The sequence below is a fragment of the Ammodytes marinus genome (genome assembly GCF_949987685.1).
Source record: "Ammodytes marinus genome assembly, chromosome: 1".
NCBI lineage: Eukaryota > Metazoa > Chordata > Actinopteri > Uranoscopiformes > Ammodytidae > Ammodytes > Ammodytes marinus.
The window spans coordinates 28,746,095-28,764,969 of record NC_137230.1 but is presented as its reverse complement, the minus strand read 5'-3'; the positions used below and the strand labels follow the sequence as shown (position 1 = coordinate 28,764,969).

Here is an 18,875-nt window from a genome sequence, read left to right as displayed (position 1 = left end):
GAAGACGGCACCTCAAATCTTTAATTAGCAATTAAGGGGAATGTTCTGTTTTGCCCACCGACCACGGCAAAAGTTTAATGGGCTAACGTGCAAGCAAAAAATAAATAAAAAAATATCTTCATGATAAACCTCTCTTCTCCATCTTCTGTCACCACATGTGTCTATTCATAATTAAAATCTGTGCTCCACAGGGATAATTAATGATGCCTACTGTATTGGGGTCAAACCAATGTTTCTGATACTACTGAGCTCCTAATATTTGAAACCCAATAAAAGCGGCTCTAACATCACATAAGTTTTCCTGCTAAAGGAGGTGAACAGAATGAAAAGGTGGAGAGCCAAAGAGCTTTTTGTGTCGCCACTCTGACGGGGTAAACTGCCACCAATACTCCAGTCTCTCTCCTCCTCCTCCTATATGCGGTACTCTTACTGTTGGCGCTATGTATAGGTCTTCATGGGCCCCGTTTAAAATAGGTGCCCAGCTAACATTACAAGTTCCAGTCCCTAAATATTAGCCATTTTCCCTAAATACAGTCTCCCACAAAGGCTGCCTTACAAGGGAAAGGATGGGTGGTATGTGCTGCTGCGGCTTGGGCTAAGGCTGAGAGTATGGGTGTGGGGTCAACAAGATGTGGTATCAGTAGCACACAGGTTGATGTGATTGGACATGTATACTCCTGTTATCATCATCAGCATTACCATCATCATCATCATCATCTTGACCAGATGAGCACAGTATGTAGGGAGAGGGGGGAAGTTATAGGAATTAAGTCCCACACATCAGTTTCAGTTTACTTGTTGTTGTGTAGTTAAGAAAAGCATCTGCTCAGAGTGTCCACCAATTCCGTACTGGTAGGCCCGGGGTAACTCGAGTTTATCAGTTGTGAAATCCTGAGGTGTTTTGTGTGGGACTGAAGCTGCTAGCAGTCAAAAATACAAGAGGGTAGTTCTTGGAGCAGTGAGCAAGGGCTTTAAATGTATCTGTATTTATAAACCCTCAGCTGTTTCTTTCATCTCCCAGAAAAAAAAACACAGAGCCCTTGCATTCTTGTCTGGAAATATCCTGCTCTGACCATAGTTATGTTCAATTCCAACAGCCCTGCCCTCTGTATGTGTGTGTGTGTGTGTGTGTGTGTGTGTGTGTGTGTGTGTGTGTGTGTGTGTGTGTGTGTGTTGTTCAGAGTGCAGTTGGTCTCATTTGGTGTATTTATTGTTGAGTCAATTAACCGTATTCAGGGTGTATTTAGTAGGTTTGATGGGTACTTTGTGTCTTAAGAGCATCTTTAATAGAAGTAAAGTGAAATTGAATGATGACCTTTGTTGTGCTATATACAGATGTTTTTGTGCATAATGTCAATTATTAGGGGGCCAAGCCCGAGAAGGGCTGGGACCGCGTTTTGCAGAGCAACGCGGTTCCCAAGCCCTGCGGGGCAGGGAACCCTATTGTTTTTGCTGGGATTATTCTTTATTCTTTATTCTTTATTCTTATTCTTCCATGCGTAAAAGTGGTGCTGCAGCCCAAACCGTAAAGGGTTGGGACATGCCACTTGCATGGCTTATCCAGGTCCATGGTACGTACGCAGACAAAAAATTTAGACATCCCGGCCACTAGGTGGCGCTCCAACAGCAGAAAAACACGTTTGGGGCTATAACTTCCACACCGAAAGTCCGACAGTCAAAAACTCTATATCCACAGATGCCCACAAGTCAGCTGCATCTTTTGAGATAGGCCACGCCCATTTGCGTATATATACATTTTTCGCTACATCGCAAAAACTGTGTCAGTCACCAAAACATACTCCTCCTACAGTTTTCGCCCGATTTGGACCAAACCAAAAGCATTATGCTCTACCGACTCCCACGAGCAAAAGTTGGTCAAATAATTTTTCTACGACCATCGGAAGACCAAACGGTAGCGCTTTAAAGATTTGCGAAAATCCGTAAAAAAAAAAAAAAAGAGGGATTTTCTTGAAACTCAAGGGAGACTATCATGGGGCATATCTGAGCCTATGGCCAAAATATGGGCAAGAAATTCCTTCGTGGGCCGGACTTATTAAAAAAAAGAGTTTTTCAATTTCTTTGCCTGTTTTCGCCATTTCCTAAGTCTTTCGGCGGGAAAATGGGAAAATTCAAAAAAGTGTCTTTACAATGGAGAGGATGACAATTTGATTTTGCTATAACTCCCCAACCGAACATCGCACATTCAAAAACTTCACATCCACTTGTTTGGTACATTGAGCTGCATCTTTCTATCTAACGTAGTTTTGCGAATGTCATCCATAGGGGGCGCCAAAACCACAAAAAGCAAAGGAAACGCGTTTGGGGCTATAACTTCCACACCGAACATCCCACAGTCAAACACTTAATATCCACAGATGCCCACAAGTCAGCTGCATCTTTCTACATAACACAGTTTTGCGAATGTCATCCATAGGGGGCACCAAAACCGCAAAAAGCAAAGAAAACGCATTTGGGGCTATAACTCCCACACAGAACATCCCACAGTCAAAAACTTTACATCCCCGGATTCCGTGAAGCGAGGGGCCGGCGCCGCGGACGACGACGCCCGATCCCGAGTCGCGTGGGAGGCTTGGCCCCCGTTCACAACTGCTTGCAGTTCTAGTTATCATTACAATTATTATCCGATAAAGCACTGATACCAAAATAATTCACAACCATTTGATTTCAACTACAACATATAAAAACCTTTGTGATATAGCTGCTCACTGTAAAACCAGACCCTTCTTTCTGAAGACTAAATCTGCCTTGCTTGATCTGTTTGCCACATGAGTTAAAGTTTAGAGAGCCTAGTGTGAAATTGTGCCTGGGTGCGGGTGATCAAATGGCGACCCCAAACAGAAAGCCTATCATCAGGCCAGCCCACTGTAGGTGGCTGAGATCCGTAGGTGTAGTGGTTTTCACAAACTTGACTTTAGAAGTTACACAAGCCTGTCTGCGTTAAAATGAAGCCTGTCTCATATCTGAAAAAATAATCAATGGAATCTGCAGAAATAAAAAGTTGGGTAAAATAATGAATGCGAATTGTGGGTGTGTTTTCCAAAAAAGGCCATTTTGGAGACTACAAAGGACCCATAATAAACATGGTCACATAACCTAGCTAGGATAATATCTATGTGATAGAAAAAATCTGAATTTTTGTCACTAAAGAAAGCTGACACTATTATATCCTATATCAAGTTATTCTATCAGTAGGAACTGAAACATAAACACATTATAATACACTTGCATAAAAAGGTCAAAACAAGTGAAGGAACAGCTGTTTAAATAACACAGCAAGCTATTTACATTATTTATTTAACTTTTTGTTTGTTCTCTGGTGGTCTGTCAGAGGTGTTGATTGTACCTGCTGTTGTGATTGTATACTATATGGACAAAAGTATTGGAAAACCTACACATTTCACCTACAGGAACTTATATGACATCCCATTCTGAATCCAGGCATTGGTATGAAGTTGGTCCCTCCTTTGCAGCAATAACAGCTTGCAGTCTTCTGGAAGGCTTTCTACTAGATTTTGGAGTGTGTCTGTGGCAATGTTTGCCCATTTATCCAGAGGAGCATTTGTGAGGTCAGACATTTTTGTTAATTGCCTGGCTTCCAATCCCTGTTCTAGTTCATCCCAAAGGTGTTTGGTGGGGTTGAGGTCAGGGCTCTGTGTGGGGCAGTAATGCTCCTCTACACCACTGTTCCTCTGCTTGGTGATGGAAGGCTTCACATGCCGCTGCTACGCCATGGAATCCCATGCCATGAAGTGTTATACTATGCCCCTCAGCACTCGACGACCACACTCTGTTACTTCACATGTTCTGCCACTAAATGGCTGAGTTGCTGTGGATCACTTTGCAATAATACCACTCACAGTTGATTGTAGAATATCTAGGAGGGAAGACATTTCCTGACTTGTTGCAACAGTGGCATCCTATTACAGTAACATTCGCAAATTCAGTGAGCTGTTTACAACCCATTATTTTACAAATGTTTGTTTAGGCAGACTGCATGGCTAGGTGCTTTAGTTTTTACAAATGTGGCAATGGGACTGAATTGAACACCTGAACTCACTGATTAAGAGACTAGGCACAATACTTTTGTCCATGTAGTGTATCTTGAAATGGTTTGCATGGATTGAATCACAAGAATCACAGCTTTCAAAAGATATGTCACATGAGTACCCACTTAAACTTAGCAGTTGTGTACACAGCATAGTTTTGTACCAAACAGCTGAGAGCCTGTCTGCATAGTTACATATGCTGGTGCTCTTTTAATATTTATATAGGGGCAGATTATTACATAATAAATGTCTCACTGGTATTTTAAATTTAAAATTTTATAAAAGTTGTGTCTGTTATTTCAATCATACTATTTCAATACATTATTGTATTCAGCGAACCAACCACACACCCTGAGTTTATCTATGTGTGAAATGTTTAGGAATGGGCTGAACAAAGTACAAAGCCCACAGGAGGTCAGAAGAGATTTCACTTACTAGTATTACCGCCTCCGCCAGTTCCAACCGTGTTGATGGTTGTCGGCACAGAGGATGATGGGTAGAGAAGAAGGTGCCCGTTCTCACAGCCCTGCTGCTGCTGATGCCAGCCTCCACCCAGCCCGGAATCCCTGGGGCTCTGCCACCCATTCAGGCGGTCGTCAGAGCCGTAGCGCTGGTGTTGATGCAAGGAGAAGAGAGTGCCTGATGAGGAGGTGTTAGTGGAGGAGGAGGATCCTGTTGAGGATAGGGTGGATGGAGGTGTGTGGTGGTGGTGGTGGTGCGGCCCAGAAGGAGGAGGCCTTTCCAGTGAGTCTCCCCGGGCAGCGGCCCTCTCCTCCAGGTGGTTGAGCCAGAGTGCCAGGGCGGCGCGGTCTTCCAAAGAGGTGGCAGGGTGGATGAGGGCGTAGGACAGGAGCTGGCGAGATTCCTCCAGGTGATGGCCATGCTCAATGGTGTGGGCCAGGATGCGCGGCAGCAGGCGCATGTACTCGCCCTTGGCTTCGACGTTTCCGGGTTTGAGCAGCGGGAGATGGGTGAGGACAAGCGAGATGACACGTTCCTTTGATTCAGCTTGCCACTGGCTGATCACCCCTGTAGGTAGAAAAAAAACACAGAAAGCATTACAAACCCACCAGTTATTTAAACAAGGCAAGAGTATTCAAATGTTAGCAGGAAAGCCTATCATCAGTGACCTGATTACACCACAGCAATGAAGAGAACAATGCTTGATACGAAATCTAAGATTTGACAAGATAAATAGTGCTGATGATATCCAAGGTGGTAGCACTAAGAATAATGTAATGATAGATGGACAAATGGATTAGTATACACATATGGTGAAAAATGTAAGGCACTAGGATAGACCAATTAAAGGCTTTTGACATAATGGGCATCGGCTGATAACTGCGCTCAAGTAGCCGATAAAACAAAAAATTAAAAATGTCTGCAAGCATCAGTGTGGCTGCTGTTGAACAATGTTAGTGCTTTTTTAGTTTAACTCAAATATATTTTACCTTGGATTTTATTCTATTGTAATAATTACAGACGGCTGGACAGAAATCCAGAAGTCCCTTATAGCAACATTTTACAGACCCAACCCCAGGGGAAGGCCAAGCGGAATTGACAATGCAAATTTTTTAATTTTAAAATATTTTTCTGTCTAGATTAATTTCATTAGTTCAAGTACAATTGTGTTTCTCATTTGTTAATACTATTCAATATTTTATTATAACAACAACTATGTGATATCGGCATTATATTTATATATATATCGGCCATCTGCATATCGGTCGACAATTAAAAGACACTATCATGTGTGAAAGGGGCTCAAGATGAAGTCAGGGCCACTGCACTGTCATACTTCTATTTTATTCTTACTCTAAACACCCTGACAGTGGCTGTACTGCCCTATACATAACCTGGAGATCATGGAGCTCTATTGTTGTCAAAGTCAGTAGGCCATTGGGAGCTCATTCCTATCATCTTGGACCAGTGCTATAGATATGCACTGGTCGGGCCCAACAGCTTTGGACATCCACACAAATAGAGCGGGACACAGGTCAGCTTCACTTCCTGCTTAGGAGATGGGTCATTCTTAACCGTAACGGTGTCGTCTCTAAATCCGACATACAAAGTGAACCTAGAAAATACATCTGCTAGCCCTTCGTCCAAAGATATCTCAATGTCACAGTCTTCTACTTTGTGGTGATGTACAGCTCTGTCTGTCCTGTCGAGTGGACAGCTGCAGCTCCGACCAGGCCGGTGGAAGACCCCAGACCCTGAAGCCTTCCAATCAAGGTTCACATTAATTTCATCCAGTGAAAGATGACCAGCACAGAGATAATACATTATTGAGGCTTGAGCCTACTTACAGCACAAGTTTAACAGTGTTTTTATATTAGTATACCAAAAATCTACAGCTTCAGGCTTTGTGCTTGGTAAGCGTTGTGCTTTGTAGTTCAGGTCAAAATCAAGTTTGTATTATCTCTTAGAAAACCATGGAGAAAAAAATAACACCTGATCGCTGGTTCCCACAATTACAGAACATGTGAACCAGTCAACCCAAAAATCAAGAAGAGGAAGAAAATAAAAAAGTATTCTCCCACTTGAATGTTTTGCCCACTCATTTCATGTTCGCATTTTTTGAAAAAGGTTGTGTGTGCTGGATTAGCAAGGGCCAATTTCACACAGTCTGGCTTCCAACAAAACAGGCACTTCCTTTGAAGGAAAGAACAGATCCATGTCAGATAATGTGAATGGGTGACATGAAGGGAACAGACGGAGTGAACTAGGCCAGGCTGTCCCAAAGCTCAGCAGACAGCCTACACTATATAAGAGTGACATGGAGCACAAGGAGAGAAGGGGTAGGGGAAGAATGAGTAAGAGAAGAGTCCGCGAAGGAGAAGGAGCGAGGTGTGTAAGGGTAGCCAGGGAGTTACTCCAATCTGCTCCAGGGATGATGTAATCCATCATTCCTCTGAATGAGGCAAGCCTTGCTCCATCCAAGAACAGGAATTGTTCCATGATTAAAACTAATTTATTTCCAAATGACTGGAAAACATTAAGATGTAACACATGAACTCTTAGAAATATTCTCTAAATCAGCTTACAGAAGCAGTGGTGCACCGCCAACTATTGAAACCAAACAGTGAAACAAAAAAAGTATTTTATCCAATAATGCGGTGTGTGCGTGTACACGCAGCGGCCCCTCTCTGTCCCGACCATCAACGGTGCCGCAGTGAAGAGAGTGAGCAGCACCAAAATACTGGGGGTACACATCAGTGAGAACATCCTCTGGACAACCAACAACACATCACTGGCCAGCTGTGCCTCTTTCTTCCTCCACAAGCTGAAGAGAACAAGAGCCCCCCCAACCCATCATGTTCTCCTTCTACCAGAGCACCACCAAGAGCATCCTGACCAGCTGCATCAATGTGTTGTAAGGGAGCTGCACCGACTCCAACCGCAAGATGCGGCGACGCATAGTGAATGCAGCTTGACGGATCATTGGTGTTCCACTCCCAGCACAAGGAAAAGTTAAAGCAGTGCTCTGTTGATTTGATTTTGTGTAAAGTTTTGGTACAATATTTTTATTTATATTTTTCTTTGTGGAAATGCATTGACTTCAGGTTAATACTGAGGATACATTTTTTATGCAAAGATTTGTACATTAGCAGGAATATTGCATAGTCGATCACATGGATATGAAAGCTGTGTTATGTTTACGTGACAATCCAATACAAATATTCTACTCACTAAAATTACTGAATAATTGTGGTAAAATATTGTGATATCAATATTGACCAAAACAATCGTGATAATCATGTGCAGCCCTAGCCAAAAGCAAGTGGTGTATTCCTTGAATAAGACATAATTTAAAAAATCTAAATTTAGAAGTGAATGGCAGTAGAAAGGTATGAAAACACCTAGATGTCAGGAAGCTACTTCAGGCTCATTGACCTCTTACTCAAAGATGAAAAGGTCAAGGAGGCAGCCTCGGAGCAGTTCCTCCCAGTGAACAAACACGCAGCTTCTATTAACCCTCAAAGAGGGGTCACAGTAGTCACACCCAGCATTGGTTAAAGGTCAACTGATGGGAGAAACATTGGGTTACCTATTACACAAATGGAATAGACTCTACCCAGCAAGACAGAGACAGAGATATAGATTAACTGTGCAGGTGTGAAACCAACTAACCCTGGGTAAAGAAATGTACAATTACAAGAAAATCCAGCAAACTCACAACCGAAGAAGCTGTAAACTGGTTATTTGTGTTCTGTATTAACACAATACAGCAAGCCAAAATAAATTAAAAGTGGACACTGAACAGGATGACAAAGACTTACGAAGCATGTCAGACTTTTTCCTTCCCTATTCTCCTAGCATGGCCACAGTGGGCCTTGAGGGGAAAGTGATTACTTCATCCAACTGGAGTGAAAAGGGAGGGGAGGAGGAATGAGGACAGCAATGGTTAAACTGAGATGACTAACATGATGGAGGAGACAAACACTTTAAACAATAGGAATACCTCCTTACACAGTGATACCAAGACCTCCTTTCCTGCTTCATTCTTTGTCATTTCTGACTCCGATTTACAACATGAACTTCATGTGAACTACTGTGTGGAACAACTGTCGCTCTGTTGAAATCATCTGCCTCTGCATTCCACAGAAAGAGGCCAGTTCATTTGTCATATTTTCATTCAACAATGTGGAGTAAATTTGGTCAAAATTAAAGTGTGACATGATCAATAAAAACAAAAAAAATAGCTATTATAAGAGAAAGCTAATTTGAAGTATTCAATGAGACAAGAAGTTAAGTTTCCTCTTGAGTGCCAGACATTGCGAAAGAGGGGCATGCTGGGAACTGATGAATCATATCAGCATCAAGAAGACACACAGTGAAAAAGAAAGTCTGACATGCAAAAACCAAAACCTCAGACACAGAGTCATTTGTTAAGGGGCTGACACAGCATTTCCCTGTTGTGGACAATGTCTGCCGGTGAACTCTGTGCCACCCTGGCACTGCCCTCTGACACCCTCACTGGCACTAAGACAAGGGTGTTACTATTAACAGAGCGTTGACTCTCCAAGTAGAATTCTTACCCTGTCAGCCTCACATGAAACTGCCCACATTTCTTTCACAAACTTGCCACTTTGTGGACAGATAGGGAAGTCGTGGCTCGCTGTGTATTTACACTTATGATAACTAAAAGCAAGGCAAGGCAAGGCAAGGCAAGGCAAGGCAAGGCAAGGCAAGGCAAGGCAAGGCAAGGGAACTTATTTGTACAGCACAATTCATACACAAATAAAGTCCTTATATTAGAAAAGGGACCAATTCAGATCCAATACTGGTATTAGATCCGATATTGCTGCAATTTAGTCTTCAGATATCGGACTGACACAAACCCAGATATCGCAAACCCAGATATTAGATCGGAACTGAAAAATAGTGGATCGGCGCATCTCTACCTAATATTATCCATTTGTTGATCTGCAGCTCCTGAAGTCAAGGAAACTTCACTTGAATTTAATTATTAGCAGAAACAGGTCAGGAATGATCTGACATTTGATTCTCTTACTTCAGAGGACTGGGAAACCTTTCGAAATGGGAGGGTTTGCTGAGTTTACTTTATGAACATCTGGTGACTTGTGGAAGATACTCAGTGATCACATTGGTGTAATCAAGCCCCAACCTCCGCAATTTTTACCAGCATCCAATAAGGAAGTGACCACAACTGTAGTAACCGGAAGTGCCACTAGGGGGGTGGTGCCAAGACCGAGCAGGTTTTCTTTGACTCACTTGTTAGACAGGCCGTCTTATTAAACCTATTTACAGCCTGGGCCACAAAACCATGTTAGTCTGTATGTTTAGGTCATATCTCCATGACAACACTGAGGGGGGTAAATTTTTTTCGGACTACGCTAGTTTTTATTTTATCGGAGGTTAAAATGTATTGGCGCGATCTCTAGAGTGACAGCTCTCCGCCCGTTGTCCCTCACTTTGCCTCGGAGGTATACGTCAGCTATCTCCCTCCCCCTCACAAAATGGCAATGTGCACAAACCAGGATTATTGGATGCCGTGTGAATAACTGAGGTCAGCCCGGATGCTACATCCATATTATTTACTATCTATGGGTGTAATACACACACACAGATCTGCTAACCCTCCTCTCGGAGGGCATCTTAAAAATATGGCATGGCAATGATTAAACTCAGTTTATATCTAAAGTTTGCTTTTCATGGTTATTCTAGAATCTAAGGTCTCTGCATGTTTATTTGTTGGAGTTTTAATAGTAATGGGGCAATGTTTGAGTTTTGGGTAAGGGGTGTGAGTCATGTGACTCATTTCTTCCTGTGCGTTGTACAAGTAGGTGGACACTGTTACATTGATAAATATTGCTGAGCAAGATGATCTAAGTTTTAGCTGAATGCCACAAGTTCACTCTCGTTCACTGAGGGTTGTTTAACCCCATTCGGGGAAGCATTGATGTAGAACTGAAGTATTCAAACAACTGAAAAATCTTGTAATAAACAATCACATAACATCTTCAAGTAAAATGAGCCCCTATCATGTAAAGACCCAGGAGCCTGAGAGCAGATGTTATGGATTGGCTTGAACTTTGAACCTGAGCTGAGTCACATGTGGCTCTGTGATCACAAGACACAAGTGACAGCAGTGGAAACAATGTGATTGTTTTAGCTCATTTGTACAAACAGACGCACACCAATAGAGAGAGAGACACACACACACACACAAACTTGGGAAGACTGTTAGTTTGACACATGATTCCTCTCATTCTAAATATAGACGGGTCAACAGCACACAAAGCCACAACAAGGCTGCTAGCACAACAGATAAGACACACCAGTGTGTGTGTGTGTGTGTGTGTGTGTGTGTGTGTGTGTGTGTGTGTGTGTGAGGAAGACAGACAAAATGAGTAAATGTATGTGGATGAGTGTGTGAGTAAAGATTTGTAAGATATGTAAACTTGACCCCAAACATCGAAGGGTTTCTGAGCATTCAGTAGATTGATTACACTTTGGTTAGTGTTAAGATAAAGCTTAGGCTGTAGTGTAACCAAGGAGGGATACGGTTAATGGCTGACTCTAGTCCATGGAAAATCCTTACAAGTCTGTGTGAGTGTGTCCTCTAAATCTCTGTCCTGTGCTTCTCCTGTTAACAAAACAAACATGAGGCTGGCTCACTTTGTCCCACTACCGCCAACTCGCTAAAGCTGTTGTTGATTCAACACCATGTCCGACACAGCGTTTTCCCTTTACCAACATGAGAGAAACCCCAGCGCAAGCTAAAGAGAGCTGACTGACAATACACAGATCCAAGAAAGGACCTGACATGGACAGTTAGCTTGTCAGTTATTACGAACTAACTGAAAAACCCAAAGAGAGAGAGAGAGAGAGAGAGAGAAACTGGCAGGGAGAAAATACAGAGATACAAGGTGAATTAAATGTATGTTTGAGAAATTCTGGAATTGATTGTGTAACCATAGACACATTCCAGCACAGATTCACATAAAGTACATAAAACAATACTTAATGGTTTAGACAAAGGCCCAGACTTTGTGGGGGAAGGAATTTTGACAAATAGTTTAGACAACTACAAGATAGGGTCCGGTTGGTGAGTTGAACAAAGTCAAGACAGAGAGTAGTAGAAAGGTGGAGTGAGGGGTGGGAGGGGGTAGAAAGGAAAAGTTCCCGCTCCTGCTTTCCGAGTGGATTCTCCAGCTCAGCAGTGGGGAATGTGCTGGCATACCACAGAGCCTGCTGCTGAAGAATGCAGTGATTCCTAACGGATCCACAGCCGAGCTAATACACACACACACACACACACACACACACACACACACACACACACACACACACACACACACACACACACACACACGGACCAAGCCCTAGTTCTATCCCTACTCTGTACTAAAGTTCTATATAACAGTATGCAAGGCGGGTCTTTTTAACACCACACGTAATAAGCTACAATATCACAATGTCCAATCGTTTTAACACTATACACTGGCATGGGATTCAGGTCAGGAATAACGGTATAAATGAGTGGTCGATGTAGGCTACTTGTCACCTGAGCTATTAGTAGTTTTGGTTTAAACTGGAAGAGTGAAAAAGCAGATTAAAACACAGTATAACAAAGTCAAACAAAAAAACATATGAAAAAAATGTCTTCTGTTCAACTTCTCATGAAGAGTAACCACGGTAGTTTTATGCAGAAATGCTATATAATAGCACAAATCCCTCGTGCCATTCATAGCACCAATCGTACATAATACTCAAGGGAGTGTAAAGCCTAAGTAGCAGGCAATGGAATGCAACTATGATACTTCGATGCTGGATATTGTGAAATATAAAGTACTTGTGGAGAATGCTTAAGGGCGTCTTCACACCTGATAGTCAGCTTCTAGTTTACTTACTTGGTCTGCACTAAATGCAAGAATGATACATTGTTTAGTTTTTCACCAGGTTCAGTTCCTACACCCATCGTTTCCTGTGATCCGATGAGTTGGTGAAGAGATGCTGCAGCATAAGCCACGTGAGAAAGTTCTTTTCACTCAATGGTCAGATGTGTCTGGGGCGGGAGCAATACTGTAGTTCATGAACTGCTTTACAATTGGTCAGAAGCCGGTCACGTTCTCACCATACGGTCCTTACCAGAGTTTGTTTGGAAACATACCGATACAACCTCTTCAGTTAGGTCTCCGTCAAATTGTTTGCACCTGAGTAAGATTGCTGTGTTGTCACCTGCGCAAACGAACAGCAGCAAACGGTGGAAACTAACTCAGGTTAATTTCAATCGGACCAAACAAGGCAGGTAGGAAAGCGCCATGAGTGTCCCATTAATTTGTTTGCCGAATAAAGTGAAGGGGAATTCTATTGTATTTCTATTTGCATTGTACAACTTATTTCAATGCGTGTGCAGTTGAGTTTCAATAGAAACAGTCCGTGACAACACCCGAAAAAGTGAGTCAGAAAAGAGAAAGTGAGGGCAGTGTATATACTGCATACACAGTGGAAGAGGTGTGGTACAAAAAATATATGATCTAATGCTATACGCTGCATTGCCCCACCCAGAGAGAGAGAGAGAAATTGAAGAAGTCCATGTCCTGACAAGAAGTGCAGGCAGGCTCCCACAGGCCCCAACACAAGCTTTGGGGCCCTGTACTTGCACACACACACACACACACACACACACACACACACACGCACGCACGCACGCACGCACACACAGGGGAAGGGGGTGGATACAAGATACCGAGAAACAGACAGGAGAGTTCACTAGTGTCAACAGGTTTTAACTGAAGGGAGAGAAAAGAGAGAGAGAGGGAAGACTGCAAAATAAACAAGACGGGCGATCAGACGTGCAATAAACAAGAGGGGAGGAAACAAAACCAAATAGCCAAGAGTGAAAACGAAAGATAAACAGAGAGAGAGAAAAGAGAACGAGAGGGGGAAACAGTGTAGTGGAATCACCCTGACCTTGGCCTCAGCCTGACCTACTGACACACAACCGATCTGAAGAGCCAAGACAAGGAGGAGGTGTGCTGTTTACTCCTGTCAATTTCTTTTTTTCTTTTTGCCATTTCCGAGAACGTCTTTTAACTATTCAGATTCAGAAAACTTTATTGTCATGACAGACAATCGTCCTGGAAGTAGCTTACCATAACACCTATGGTGCAAAACAAACTGACATGTGTTCCTAAAAATTTTTTTCCATAGGATTAAATTTACAATATATGTGTACAAAGTGGCATAGTGTTTTTGTGGGTGTGTGGATCATTACCTTTTATTTAAGATGTTTATGGTAGTGGGATAGAAGAAGATTTTGTAAGAGTTCTTGGCTCTTTATAGCGGTGGACTGATGTTACTAACTGGAAAGACTCATTCATGGGATCCAAAGGGATACATCTGTATTCATCTGATATTTGTAAAACTACTAACTGGGACAACATCTGCTATCAATCTCCATCACAGCATTGTTACAAATTTAAAGTTGGCATCACTCAAAAAGGAAAATGCACTACCATACAACAAAATGTACTATAAAAGACTATGTAGGTAGGTAGGTACGTACAATGAATTAATAAGTCCTAAAAGTAGAGCTGTTAGTATGGATGATTCTTTGCTGGTCGGCTTTAGTTTCAGAAGTTAATACAAGGAGATATGGCATGGATCTAAATTATGATGTGTCCGCTAGAAGAGTGGTGAAACTGCAGAAGGAGGAGAGCAGTCCATCTAAATAATGTGTGTCAGTCATTGTGTCAGACAGGTGGAGCTGAGTGAGAGGAAACAGGCAGTCAAGCTGTCAGGAACCCAGTCAGCAGGTGATTTACACTGGCTCTCACGGGCCGACTCTCTCATGCACACATGCTGCTCTGATCTTCATATTTGTAGACCGTTTTAAAACAAGCGTGGCCGACTTTGTGTTAATATGCAGTGCAGTAACCAGGTTTCTTAAACCTTAAATGAGAAACCTGGTTGCCATTAATCAAAAGAGACAAAATATATATTCCAGCTACAATACCTGTATTTATGTTTTATATGCTAGTTCTGCCCGGGATCCATGAGTGTGAAGGTATAGATAGTTGGCCTGTTGACATTGCCAGCAGTGGTGAGAAGCAATCACTCTCCTGTCAAATTATTATTTATAGTTTGTCAGTCACTTTTGGAAGTATGTCTAGTGGGAGGATATATTCACATACATCTTACAAGTTAAAAACGTTAAACTCAAGGTTTAGTGTATTATATCATCATTTGGGATGTTAAAACATTGAAAACAGTCAAATTAATTTAAGTGCCTGATCCTAGTTAGCAGACAAGGGCACAAACCATCATCCCATTTCCAATGAAAAAGCAAAACAATTGTATATTTCTTTCTGTGTTTAGAACATAGGAGTAACTTTTGCTGAATCAGTGAATTCCTTTTTTTCATCCCATAATAGAACAAGAAGAGGAACACCTTTTCATTGCAATATTGCATCATCACAGCCAGCACATCTGGTCAATTTATAGAACATAATATAAAGCAAAGCTCTCATATGGTTTTCACATAGTGTGTGAGTCTGTGTGTGTGCACATGCAGCAGTGCTGGTTTACAATAGGTGTAAGGTAGGTATTTTCCTGTTTATACAGTTGAACTTTTTTAACAGTGGCCAAGATGAGAGTGAGTGTATATGTGTGTGCAAACACGTGGACACTTCTAAAGTGGGAAGCACCTGCCTTATGATGAGTTCAACATGTTTGCCAGTGTGCGCATGTCTGCCTCTCACAGGAAAAGGAAAAGCATTATCAGAGCTACTGTACGCGCCAGCATCCAGCTTTACTGGCTTCTTCAAAGTGGAATGCTCCTCACAATGTCTGACATCATTTCACATCCACTCTGAGTCTCATTCAAACCAGGTCAGCCAAGTCAAGAAATCCAGGTGTTGCTCCATTCACAGCAAAGTCTGTGTCAGTGTTTCCCCTCATCATTAAAAAAGGGTTCATAATTCAGAGGAGAATCGTGACAAATATTGATACATTTGGGTGACTAATTTAAAAATGTGGAAGAAAATAATATTTATTCCAAATCACCACATGTTTTCAGGTCTTAAGCCATTTTCCCAAATTGGCAACCTTTCTGAACTTGTCAAAGGCCCATGGAAACCCAGCACACGTCATCGTACTTCACCTGGACATCACCCAACAGTTTTAGCACTAACCTTATCAAAAGAAGATAATTATTTTATTTTTTTTAGATGGTCATATTGGTTCACGGGTGCAAATTTATCCCTGCCCTAAAAATAAATTACCCTGTTTCCTTAAATATTTAATGTAAAATACTATACTTTTTTATAATTATTAAATAATAGGTGCTCGATCTGTACCACAATTATTTCTGTCTTCTTGTACTTCCTGGACCACTTGTTTTAGGCCGCTATCCTAATGTGTGTCTTTTACGTGAGCAAGACAGTTTTTCATTGTCTCATCTTTTCGCCAGCCGTGTGGGAGGTTTTCCTAGCAGAAGGACACGGCTGCTGTATGAATGGAGAACAATTCCTTGGTATGCATTACTCCAACCCCCCTCGGTTCCCACTTCCTCTTGAGTCTTTCATCAACATCCCCTCTTCTCCCCTGCTGCAATGGTAACTGGTGGTCTGGAGGAAGCAGGGTGGGGGCTGAAAGCAGGGGGGAATGATTTGCTCTGCAGTCTACCTGTGGAAGTGTACGTAGCGCTCCAGTGTTGGGGTTAAGCTCTGAATGTGGCAGTCGCAGCTATGCCGGGAATGTGAGCCTACGCTCTGCCAGGGCTGGACCGGAGAAGCCCACAACTCTATTTAAGGAAATGGCAGTCAGGGGCCTATCAGCCGCCCTCTCTGCCTCTCCAGTTCTCTGTCTGTCTGTCGCTCACTCAGCTCAAAGCCCGCTTTCTTCCTTATAAAACAATGATAATTATTTTTACTTTGTGAAAAAAAAAGGTTTATATCCGTACCTGCCTGGAAGAAGGAGAATACAAACAAGAAGGTGTGCGCTTAGACACAGCAGTGGATCACTGGTTGTCTGGTTTGGTTTGGGAAATCATTTCCGGTACATTTGTGAGCTTATTAGGGATTTGTCTTTGTAAACTGCTTTAATGCTGTGGTCTGCCAAATAACAACGACAAGAACATCAACAACAAGCCAGTTAAAGAGAAGGGAAGTTTAAAAGAAAGTGAAAGTAAGCAGCACTGACCTGGCCTTTGTACCAAATAATATAAAGACAAAACGCTATAACATAAGGGTTGGAAATCAGGCTTGCACTACATATGTGTTGCTGTCTGATATCAACTTTGTCCACTTATTATGATTGGGAATTGGGAATGGTCCTATTACAACAATTAGTTCATGCCTTTAAAATTCTAAACATACAGACTAGTGATGAAACATTAATCTCGGTTTTATACTGGCCTTCCAAATTTGGTGTATGGATTATAAACATTTGATCTCACACACATATGATTGTTGTGGGCAGCACTGCAGCTCAGCGTGTGCTAACAACATAGCACATACAGTATCTAACTGGTTTGACCACTTCAGTCTGCCTAAGTCTAAAGCCCAGTCAGCCCTTGTTTCTGCTCAGGGGCCATTGATAAGGTAAAGCGTGTTTTTCATTGTAGATTTTGATGTACTTTAACTTTTGCGTTTGCATCAGGATGTAAAACCATGTGAGTAGATAGAGTCCAAGACACACAGAGGCCCTTTCAGAAAAAAAAACACACCTGCACAACAGCCTGAGGCTACGAGAGCTCTACTCTGTATTCACTAGGGTCGATCAGTGGTTAAAGATGGCAGCCGGCGGGTTGACCACATTACACTATTCTCTGAAATATCAAACTAGAAAAAAAAAAATGGTTTTCACAAGAGAAAAAGCATAGCGACCTGCAAGCAAACGTGATGGAGGTCAGTTGACCGAAACATTGCCTTTCTTTGAATACATTTCCAGCGAGAAATGAGACAGTGTGCTGGAGGTTTTTATCTATTATAAACTTATAAGAATTAAATTTAGATGAGGAAACTCCAAGGTATCCAATAGATAATATTTCAATACCAAATTCATATGTAGGTGTATGTAGAGTGGGACAAAAGTAAAACATTTTAAATTAATTTATCAATAAAGTTTGAGATTAATCTTTTATTTTATTTTATACTTAAACCTGCAGTGTGTAGAATTTTGGGTTTTATTTCCTATCAGATTTTGTAGAAAGTAATTTTAATATCCATAAGTACATTTAATTTAGTGCATAATAGCTGAAATTTTTTTTTTTATTATTATTTTTTCCCTTAGAAAGGGTCTCATATATGTCCATATTTCTGCATATTTTGGACCAAGGCCTAGTGCCGCCATCTTGAAAGTGTCATAGTTGGAATGTCATCAGGTGCATTGTTTAAAATGTAGAATTGTTCTTGTCCTTGAAGGCCACTGTAGCTTCTGTTATTATTCGAAAGGGTTGGGGTTACCCAGGGAGTGTTGCATTCTAGAACTTTCTAGAACTTTCTTGATGATGTCATATTACACACTGCACCTTTAAATCAGTTCACCATCAGGACAGAACATAAACACAGGTTTAGGTGATTTGGGTAAATGCAACAGGGGAGAAATCTGAAAAGTAATAATTAATCATTTTAGCTCATGGAGCATGTAAGCAGGAGCAGAATTACAATAATTGATTAGTTGATATTTTAAAAAAGGTATACAGACATAGAATATCACTTTATTGTAATGTGTTTTTTCTCTACAATAAGTACATAGTCAATTCCTCGGTGAGTATGGAATCAGACAGTGAACACAGCTTCCTGGATTAGTTTGGTTTTTGGGTGAGATCATTTCCACCCACTGGGGATTCAAAGACTGCTGTTGTATGGCCGTCACGGCAACCGTTGCCCTGGGACTCTCTTACCGACTGGTTCAGCTGATGTCACTCTGGTTTGTCGTGGCCAACAGCTTGTCAACCAATCAGAAGTAAATGAGTGTGGTCGGCGGCGCCTTGCTGTGTCTCCACTGTCACCCACCATTCATGTGAGGACAGAGAGACAGTCAGAGACACAGTGCAGGCTGTCTCATATTAAGGTTTTGGCTCAGCTGCAGTGGGCTGGCAAATGTATAAAAAAAAACCCTGCCTAACTTTTTCAACAGTAGCCCTTCTAAAATAAAGATGTCCTTTTTCAAATGACTATTTTCTAAAAAAGTTAGAATGAATGTTTAAAGAGGTGGAGTGAGCGATTCTTGAGAACGCTGTTGTCGTTGTTGTTGTTGTTGTCAAAATTAGTGAATATCTCCTCTGCTACTGTATGTATTGTTCCTGTACAGAGATACAAATGTTGAGTT

At 41.8% G+C, this 18,875-nt stretch overlaps 1 protein-coding gene across 3 annotated transcripts in view; it reads right to left on the bottom strand.

Annotated features, from left to right (window-relative positions):
• samd4a (sterile alpha motif domain containing 4A) overlaps positions 1-18,875 on the bottom strand; it is a 51,915-nt gene that overhangs the window by 21,383 nt on the left and 11,657 nt on the right. For all 3 annotated transcript variants that reach the window (XM_080030252.1, XM_080030253.1, XM_080030254.1), the window contains exon 3: positions 4,503-5,096. In XM_080030252.1, the coding sequence (XP_079886378.1) occupies positions 4,503-5,096 (594 nt within the window). The remainder of the gene's footprint in view (positions 1-4,502; positions 5,097-18,875) is intronic.